This window comes from Herpailurus yagouaroundi, unplaced genomic scaffold, assembly GCF_014898765.1.
Source record: "Herpailurus yagouaroundi ecotype Mexico unplaced genomic scaffold, PumYag 189, whole genome shotgun sequence".
NCBI classification, from domain to species: domain Eukaryota; kingdom Metazoa; phylum Chordata; class Mammalia; order Carnivora; family Felidae; genus Herpailurus; species Herpailurus yagouaroundi.
Genome location: NW_024412420.1, coordinates 17452077 through 17461862, shown reverse-complemented (window position 1 = coordinate 17461862; position 9786 = coordinate 17452077). Strand labels below are relative to the sequence as shown.

Here is a 9786-nt window from a genome sequence, read left to right as displayed (position 1 = left end):
CACCACTTCTCGCAGGGCTCGGATCCCTTGCCTTCCACCCCCTCCCCAGCCCAACCCTTTGCTGGGTGTCGGCCCTTTAAGAACCTATCCCGGTGGCGCTGCTGGCCCCGCCCGGCGGGGAGGGCCGAGAGGGAGGGGAGGAGTTGGTGGTGGCTGAAGCTAGGGTGTTGGGGGGGGGGGGGGTCTGGGTCTATTTTTAGCTCTGGGTCGGGTCACGTGACGGGAGTGACGTCTCCGAATGTTGTTGTTGGTGGCGGCGGCGAGCGGAGCCGGAGGAGCCGCCGCAAAGATGGAGGAGCCGTCGAGGAGGCGCTGCCGCTGCTGCCGCCGCCGCTGCTGCCGCCGCCGCCCGCGAAGCCGGAGCTCGAGCCGCAGGGGGTGAGCCCGCCGAACCACCCCGGATCCCATCTTCCCCGGGTGCCCGCGACGCGAGGCGGCGCCCCCTCCTCCTGCCGTCGCTGCCCGCGGGCTCCCCGCGCGCGCGCCGAGCTCCGCGCCCCCCTTCCTTCCTCCCGGCTCCCGGTGCCCGGCGGCGCCCCCCGGGAGCATCGCCAGCCCGGGAGCCGGGCCTCGGGGTTATTGCGCGCGCCCCTCCCCGCCACTCCCGTGCAGGGGCGCGTTCCCTGCAGGTGAGGGAGGGGCCCGCCTCCCCGCGACCCGCACCCCCTAATGGCCCGGAGACCCGCCGGGGCTTCCTGATTTGCCCCTTCCCAGGCGGCGCATGTTGCGTTGCAGAGCGATTTGAGCCCTGCACCCGGATTCTATGCAGACCCCTCTACGCTGGACACTCCTTTCTTGGTACTCTGAGGTGAGGGGCGCTGCCCACCCCGCAGCGCTTCCACCCAGACCTAAGAACGCATCCTTGATTTTGTGTCCTTGACTTACGTGCGTGAGGAGGGGGTCTGTGGGCCCACCTTACTTCTCTCTTCCATTATTCTCACCCCCTCCCCCGTGAGGCGTTATTGCGTTTGTTCCCACCCTCTCCACCGTCTGACACCCTGGGGCCAGAGAGAGATGAAAGCTACCCTCCTTCCTGTCTGGGGTGGATGCCCCCCCGTTTTTAATCCTGGATCTGTATCTCATAGAGGCAGGGTCTGCTCTTGCCTTTTAACTTGAGGGAGGCTGCCTCCCTACCCCACCCTTCTCTGGGGCCCTGGGGAAGATGAGAACTGGCTGGGTGATAAGGAATTGATTTGGGAGTCTGGTTGTTGGGGGGAGAAGAGGGGAAGGTGGGGGTGCCTCCTTTGGGGGAAGAGGTGACCATCTGATACCTCCACTGTTGGCCTTCTGAGATGAGGTGTGTCCCCAAAGAGGAAGGGGTAGTAGTAGCTGCAGTTACTTTTGGGGGGGGGTGCTCAAGAGACCCACCACCCTGACAGTGATCACTGTGCTTGTGGGGCCTGGAATTAGTTTTGGCAATTTGGGGTGATGATGGTGATGGTTGGGTTCACCTGAGAAGGGAGGATGATGCCAGATCTGAGGAACAAAAGGAGGCAGGGGATGGCAGATCCAGGAGGCTTGGCCAGAGGGACTCCTGGCCAGACTGCCCTGCAGGACTGGAGCTGGAGACTGGGTCTTGCCCTGGGCCTCTTCAGGTTCCGAGGACTTAGACAGAAAGGATCCTCAGTCCGAGTTCAGGTGCGAGGGCCCCGGAGTCTGTGCTGGCTGTTGAGATGCTGGGCTGGGCTGGGCTGGGCTGGGCTGGGGCTGGTGGGTGAGCCATGCTGGGGGCTGCCTGCTTCTTCCTTCCAGTCTTCTCTCCTTCCTAAAACACAAAGCTTGGGACATCTTGGTTTGCCCCCTGCCCCTTTTGAATCCTCTCTTTGCTCTGTCTCCCCTTGGACTTAAATGTGGACTCTGTCTTGATAAGGCAGGCGGAGGTCTTTCTGAGTTAGAGGGGTGGGCCCCCAGTATCCCTACTCTGTCCTGTATATGCATGTCTGGGGCCAGAGAGACAGAGACCAGGTGTAAGTTACTTGGGGGGCAAGGCTGGAGGACATGTTAACTCTGTGCCAGCCTTCCCTTCCTCCCCAGTATATCCTCCCCAGTAGCTGGACCTAGTAATGGAGGTGGGGGGCAGCGGTATCACATGCCCCACCCACTCCAAGTAGCAGCAGAGACAAAGGTTTGCTTTCCTTTCCCTAGGGGTGGCATCTTAGCTATGTGTTTAGAAATGGGGCCTGGGGATGGGGGGTGGTGTGGTTTGTGTTTCTGCCTAAGGGGGAGGGGGATCAGCTATAGGAGCTGGGGGGAGTGCAGTCGGTGCCGAAATACCAGCTGCTCTTTAATAATTAATTCTTCCTACTCACATCCCTTTGAGGAGGGATGTCTGGAACACGGCATCAGGCTCAGCCAGCCTGCTAGAGGACGCACTCCTGTTGGGGGGGGGTGGGGGAGAGACTGCGAGGGGGGGCGGTTCTTGGCATTTTTGGAGCACTGTCGCTTGCTCATGAATGAAAACCTGATGCAGCCCATGAGGGGGCCTATTGTAGTCGACTTTGGCTAATTAAACTTTCTCTGCCTTTCTTCTCCCCTACCCCACCTCACCCCAGCCCCCGCCTCAGCCCTTTCTTGAATGAGGACCCTGTCTGGTAGTGCTGGGGAGGGGGGTATCGGTCTGCCTGAGGTTTTAGGGCAAACAGACCCGGTCTTCTGCCCTCTGCCTCCACCTCCTCCCTCCCTCCCCTCTCATTCCCCCCCCCCTTTTTTTTTTCTAGAAATAGCAGCCTCCTCCATCTGGCTTGTGCAGATGCCTGGAGCTGCGTCTGAGCAGACAAACAGAAATGGGCCGATTGCAAAAATGAATTTGTCAGCCTGGTGCCTTTTTTCCTTTCCTGTTCTCTCCCCCTTCCCTTAGTTTGGGGCCTAGAGATCCAAGTCAGCCACCCCTCCTGGCTCTGATAATCCTGGGTTTCTGGTGGCCCAGCTTGGGGGAGGCACAAGGTGGAGGGAGCTCTTGGAGGCTGGGGAAAGTGATCTGCCAGGGCCACAGTCAGCAGGGGTCAAGATCATAGGTCTTTTGTGCCCGCGGGATGGGATGTCTGGGCTTGCAGCTTCCTGATGAGGTCTTTGCAACTGATCTCAGATTCTGGGTAATCTCAGGTTCACAGGGTTTGGTTCAGACAGCTCCACCCAACTGTCTGTGACCTGGGGAGGGGACCCCAGGCTGCAGTGCTCAGGACCTGGGAGAAGGCTGCCTGTTGGTGCTGGAGTCCAGGTTCCAGAGAGGCTGTTGAAGGGACACCTGCCTCCCCAGGAATTCTGAGGGGGTTGTTTGAGGGACAGATCCCTGCAGGGCAGCCCTGTGAACTTGTGGCCTTGGGGTCATTACATTGTTCCATGCCTCCCTTATTTGTCTGCCCTTCTCCTCCCACCCTCTGCCAGAGTTTTTATTACTCATGAATGGGGTGGGGGAGTCTTTGCCCTACCTCCCCTGGTTTAGCCATGAGCTTGTGGGGTGAGGCGGGGCCGGTTTCCCTCATCCCACGCCCTGCCATCCTGGCTGGAGGTGGGAGGTGGGTTTGGATCCTGGAGTGGGACAGAGGTCTCACTACAAGAGAGAGTTGATGGGCTGGAGACTGGGCTCTGGGGGTCTGCCTGCTGCTGATGTCACAGAAGCCAGGCTGCTCACTGGTCAGGCATCAAAGTGTTCTGTTACCCAGAAGTGACACCTCTCTCGGTCCCTCACTGCCCACCGAGACCCTCGTATAACTATAGCCAACAGTGGAGTTTTTGCAGCAGAGGAAGGACCAAAGAGCCAGGTTTTAACCATTCCCCTGTCCTTTTTCCCTTTCATGCCCCACCCCAGACAAGAATCTTTGCCTGTCCGGATCAGGCAGTGAACTCTGCTTTGTTTCCCAGGGAGGCCCCTGTTCACTCAGGAGGAGGCTTGACAGAGGGATGGGGGCGGGGGCGGGGCGGGGAAGGGGGGGGACTCAAAGTTGATCTTAACTTAGGTTTTGTACCGTTGAGGTCCTGCCCCTTCTGAGTGTGCCCTGCTATGGAGGTGCCGAGATGGGCTGGGCCACTCGGGCTGCTGGGAATCGTGGGAATTTCTGAACGTGTGTTCCCCAGCCCACGGGAAAGGGTGTGAACAGGACTGGGCGCCAGCCCTGGGGTGGGCACGGGCTGAGCTGCCTGCCCACGCGGGCCCGGCCAGGGCACCAACAGCCCCACCTGCTACATTCCTGAGCTTGGCCTGAGCCCTGTGCAGCCTCTTTTGTCCTTGCCCCACATCTGTGCCTGCTGAGAACAATTCAGCCCCTTTACTCTGCCTCATCCTAACTCCCCATCTGAGTGCACCTTTCTCCAGCTATAGAGTGCAAAGCTTGTGGATGAAAGCAGGGGACAGCAGGCTTAGGAAGACTTGAGGTCTTCTGTGTGTGTGTGTGTGTGTGTGTGTGTGTGTGTGTGTGTGTGTGTTTCCTGTGTCCGGGCCATGCCTGACTCCCTGGCTACTGGCTCCAAGTGGACCCCTCTCCTGGAATCCTTGATGACAGTGCAGGGCTTACTGAGAATTAATCCTGCCAGGAGGTGGGGCTGTCCAGGGGGGAGGGCTGGTTGCTTGTCCCTGGCTGGGGGAACCAGGTGAGGGCTTAAACATATACCTCCTTTCAGCCTCACTGGATCACTCAGCTACCTAGTTTTCACTGGGTATTGGAAGACCTGCCTTCATTTGGATCAGATGGATGAGATCATGTCTGGGGTGGATCATGGGCTGTTTAGGGATGGGCCCAGGTGGGTGCCTGTGTAGCGTCTGAGGCTTGAAGAGTACCTGTGGGGCTGGAAGGGGGGTGGCGAGTTGCTGAAGGAGTGAGGCCAGGTTGGAAAACTCACGGTCCTGTAATACTGGGCTATCCTCCATTATTGTGTTGGTCTGGGCATACCTGTTATTGGGGTCTTTGGTGCCTTGGTACAAACTGGAAAGAAGGTGTCCCTTATTCTGGGTGGTCTCAGCCTGGCTGACTCATTGCTTGGCAGGCAGAGAACAGGTTGGTCACGCAAAGCCCTGGGTTTGGGCCCTGGACCCTAGTCTGGGGAGTGCTAGATGTGGGGTGCGTGTGTCTGCTTTTCCAAATCCCTGGAAACAGCACGGGTTATGGGTAGAAGAGGCGGCTACCCTCTTTGCCGGACCTGTTGCTGAATGGGGGAGACCAAGACAGAAACCCTTCACGATTCCAGAGTCGGGTGACACGAGGGTCAGAGAGGAGGGAGAAAGTGACTGCGTTCCGATCCCAGCTCCGCCTTCTGGGGCTGGGGTACCAGTTTCTCCCGTAACTTTTGCCAGAGACTCCAGATCAGCCTGCCTCGCCCCACCGCCGTAGACGGTTCAAAGCCTCCCTGCACTTTTTTCCTTTCGTGTACACCCAGTCCCACATCAGGCCCCCCCGAGCGAACGAGTCTGTAAGGTCTCCCCACCTGGTAGTGGGCACTGTCACCTGAAAAGGAGTTTGGGTGTGGCTTCTGTAGCCATTTCCCTTTCCTCGAGTGCTGGCAGCCTCACCGGTTAGAGAAGAAGCGAGGGTCTGGCTGTTTTTGCTGATTTCCTCTGGGCCCCTGGGGCAGATGTCCCTCCTTCTCTTCCCCAGGTGTAAACTCACAAGCCCTGAGGTCTCCTTCAACTCTCATTCCTGAGTTGGGGGCCTCTAACCCTGCTCCGTCTCTCCCTAGGGATGCCGTTCTGAGTGCCTGACTGCCTCGCCCCGAAGGATGGCCTCTGATGGGCATTAGAGGCACAGCGGCCCCGGGCTCCTGTCCCGTCCGTCTGTCTGTTTTCGTCTGTCTCTCTTGACATCACCGCAGCTCCACCCCCTCCCGTCCCAGCCCCCAACGCCAGCTTCCTGTGGGCCCAGAGCCGGCATGAACTCTCCCACCGAGTCGGGTAAGAGCTGGGAGGCCAGAGAAGGGCACCCTGGGGTGGTTTTGGCTAAATGAGCTTGTGTGAGTTTCCAGCCAAGGCCAGCTGACCTTTGGGGTCTGAGCTGTAAAGGAACAAGGGGGGGTCAGGAATGGAGAAGCCTTTGGAGAAAAAGACCGAGGCAAACCTGAAGTTATTGACCATGGGGTAGAGCTAGAAATTGATGAGCTGACAGTACAGCCTGGCCCTGGGAGGACATGGGTCCAACTCTGTCCCCATGCTTACCTTCTCAACTAGGGAGCCTCCAGTCCCCCTTCTGCCCTGCCCTGTTTGCCAAGACAGGCAGGCCTGAGAAGGAGACATGTATCCCTGAATGTCTCTGGGCCATCTGAGGATGATACTGGAAGATTTCCTACAGCAGCCGAATGCAGCTGCCTTTTTTGTGGTGGTGTTTCTCCTCCTGGTGGAGAGTTTCTCTGTGTTCCTTGTTTTTTTCTTAGTGGAGGTTCGCAGGGCCTTTGGCCTTAGCCTTTGCTGGGATGTGTGGTACCGGGATGGAGGGGCGCAGTGATGCGTTGGTAGAGGAGTCTTGGCTTTCTCCTTTGAGTCTGGGTACCCCCTCTCTTCTTGGGCCCTGGACATGGTGGGTTCCTAATTTGGGGTCTTTGGCCCTGCAATTTCCTAGTCCCCTTTGCTCCTAGGAGGCTGCCTAGTACTGCCAGAAATAGTCTATGGGTGAGTCTCCAGGCAGATTTATGGATGGGTGGGTCTGGGTGTATGCCCATGAGGATGTGTCCAAGTGGCCCGAGCTGGACCCTCAGGAGTTTCACAGGAGGGTCATGGGTCAGTGTGGTCAGAGTAATAACTACCTTCTTTCCCTGGCTGTCTCCTTCGGCACAGTCTTAGAGGGTCAGAGTCCATCATGTTCCATTTTACCGCCCCCCCCCCACCCCAGCCCAGCCTGTCCCCCACACATTTTTCCGTAGGGGTAGAGGGATATTTCCCCATCTTGTAGAGGCAAGACAACTAGGGCCTAGAGATGAAAACCCATTTGCAGGATGGAAGCAGCATCAGGATCCAAGGCTTCTCCCATCTCATTGCTGATCATTGATTTGCTGGACCTGATGCTTTCTTAAAGAAAAAAAAAAATTTTTTTATGTTTATTTTGTTTATTTGTTTCTGAGAGAGAGAGAGAGAGAGAGAGAGAGAGAGAGAGCGCACACAAGCGGGGAAGAGGCAGAGAGAGAGAGGGAGACACAGAGTCCAAAGGAGGCTCTAGGCTCTGAGCTGTCAGCACAGAGCCCGATGAGGGGCTTGAACCCATGAATCGTGAGATCATGACCTGAGCCAAGGTTGGGTGCTCAACCTACGGAGCCACCCAGGCACCCCTAAAAAGATGGTTTTTTTAATGTTTATTTTTGAGAGAGAGACATAGTACAAGTGGGGGAGGGGCAGAGAGAGAGGGAGACAGAATCAGAAGCAGGCTCCAGGCTCTGAGCTGTCTGCACAGACCCTGATGCGGGACTCGAACTCACAAACTGTGAGATCATGACCTGAGCCGAAGTCGGATGCTTAACCAGCTGAGCCACCCAGGCGCCCTGGACCTTGGCTTTCTGTTGTGGGGACCCAGTGCTGGCGCTCTGTGGCAGAGGTCCTGACCAGGGTCCCGGGGGTTCTGTAGACTTAGGGAAGCTGGCAGCTGGGGGGATTGTTTGGCTTTGCGCCGTTTGTTTTGGTCAAGGTTGTGCCCCTTCCCCTTTCCAACATGACATACTCAGGGCATGGGCCGCTGGCAGAGTAGGGCCCCGGCTGGTGAGAGCTGTACTCCTAAGACTCCCCACATCAGCTTTGCCTGCTGAGCCCCCTCCTGCGGGGTTTTTGTTTCCCCTTTGGAGCCTCTAGTCTCTGTCTTTGCCTTCATTCAACCTTTGGGGGCTGTGGCGGGAGTTAGACGTGGAGAGGTCTGGGTGACTCTGGTGCTGGGGGAGGCTCTGACTTCCTGCTTCCTCCTCTGAGGTGGGGCTGGCCAAGGGAAGGGAGAGGCCTGGTGGGTTCTCCACAGTCCCGGGCCCACCTCAGCTGGGCCCTGCTGCGGCATGGTCGCTTGTGCCCTGGTCGCTTGTGCCCAGCAGCGGGGCCCAGCTGCTCCTTTCCTCTGAGCTACTGTGCTGACCTATCTAGGCGCCACCTGCAGTCACACCGAGCCTGGGTCAAACCCTTGGTCAAGGGAACAGAAACTGCCCGGAGGCATCTGGCTGTGGCTTGGGAAGGACATTTCCCGGCTTTGGGATTTTATTCCCTTACGGCGAAAGGCTAAAAAACATCACCCTTGGCTAGATGCGGTCACTAGGTTGCCTTGCCAGATGCTGGTGGCCCAGGTTCCCCTGGCAGCTGGTTCTGCCGGGGCTGGTAGGAGTGTGGTGGTCGATGGAGGTGTCCACCAGCGCAGGAGGCAGGCAGCCTGGGAGTGGCAGCTGAGCCTGGCCAGGAGGGGCCTCTGGGGCCTGGAGAGCTGGCCTCACCTCCTGGCTGGTTTTCCAGATCCCCCCAGCAGGGGGAGATGCTGTCTTCTCATGTTTGGGAAGGAGTTAGAGGAGGAGGGGGCCAAGAGGCTGGGAACCACATTTCAGGACTGTGGAGAGGCCTCAGAGCTGGGGATCGTCGCCCGGAGGCTCTTCCCGTCCAGTTTTCCTGGGGCTCCGGGGCTGCCTCTCCTTGCGGAGGAAGAGCTGCTCTGGGCCGGGGGCGGGGGGTGGGGGGGATGGCTCGCCTCCACACAGCTCTTCCTTTTTGAGGGGCCCCCGCGTCTCCTGTTCCCAGGGCTCAGAGTGGTATCTGGGCTGGGGCTCCTGGTGCCTGTGCCTGGCACGGGCCTGGAAAGCACGTGCCTTTGGCTCCGCAGAAGTAAAATGAAACTGTAGCTGGGCGGGTGGGTGTCCACTTGGCCTGTGGACACTCTGAAGGGAGCCCCAGAAAGAGTGTGGGGCCCTGGGGCTGGGGACAGAGGTAGGAATGATGAGAACGGGTAGTGCCCGGGACCTGGGTGCCCTGGCCCCTGAGCACCCCTCCCCCTCTCCTGAATCCCCGAAGACTCCCTCCTCTCTCCTTAGGGCACAGAACAGCACTGTTCCTTGGTTCCCTCCACTCTCTCAGGGTGGGAGCTTTCCTATTTGACCAGTGCTTGCTGAGTATCCCCAGCGTGCCCAACCCTGAGCTCAGCCTGCGGAGGGGACACAGAAGGAAAACAGAAGATGGTCCATCCCTGCCCTCCTAACAAACGAGTTAGTGGGAGAGAGTCTCCTGGGTGAGGGGCGGCAGGCAGAGGGAGCAGTTTGCTTCTGGGGCTCACCCCTCCTCCCCCGGGGGTAGGAGCTGATTGACTTACCTCTGGGCTGGGCTGAACGCCAGCATTTGACCTGATTTGCCTCTTTTGCCGTCTTGGGAGTACAGGCAGAGGCCATCGATGGGGCCGCCTGCTTCCCTGAGGAGGCCACTCCCTGGTGTTTGGCTTCTCTTCGGGCCAAAGGGGGCTCAAGGATCGAGGTTTTCTTTATTTTTCTGGAACTGGTCGCTTCCGCTCCCCTCAGTGGGGTTGAAGGACTGACAGAACCTGCCGCCTGTCTGGGCTCAGACAGGCCAGGTTGGAGGAGATGCCCTGGCACCTGGGACCTGGGACCGAGGCCTGCTCTGGTCCCTGCCCCGTCCTCTGTGCCGTTGCCCAGAAGGGAGGGCAAGAGTGAGGCCCGCCGTGGGAGCCAGTCTGGATGGCGGCAGGGCCCCAGGAGGAGGCGGCCAGGTTCCTTATCCCCAGCGTGGGAGGGGAGACAAGCTTCATGACAACACCTGCCTGGCCAGCACCTCCCAACACACTCCACACTTTCTCTCCTTCCCTTTCCCAGGAAGGAGGGAGGGAAGGCAGCTGCCCCCTC

The 9786-nt window shown here is 58.8% G+C and overlaps 1 protein-coding gene across 4 annotated transcripts in view; it reads left to right on the top strand.

The window, feature by feature from the left end:
* The first annotated feature begins 237 nt into the window (after positions 1–237).
* The window catches only part of HDAC5 (histone deacetylase 5), a 37050-nt gene continuing 27501 nt past the window's right edge, over positions 238–9786 (top strand). For 3 of the 4 annotated variants that reach the window (XM_040497743.1, XM_040497739.1, XM_040497742.1), the window contains exons 1-2: positions 239–378; positions 5671–5881. In XM_040497743.1, coding sequence (XP_040353677.1) covers positions 5860–5881 — 22 coding nt within the window. In that variant the 5' untranslated portion in view covers positions 239–378; positions 5671–5859. Of the gene's footprint in view, positions 379–5670; positions 5882–9786 lie in introns of all 4 variants that reach the window. The other variant, XM_040497740.1, reaches the window with a different exon arrangement.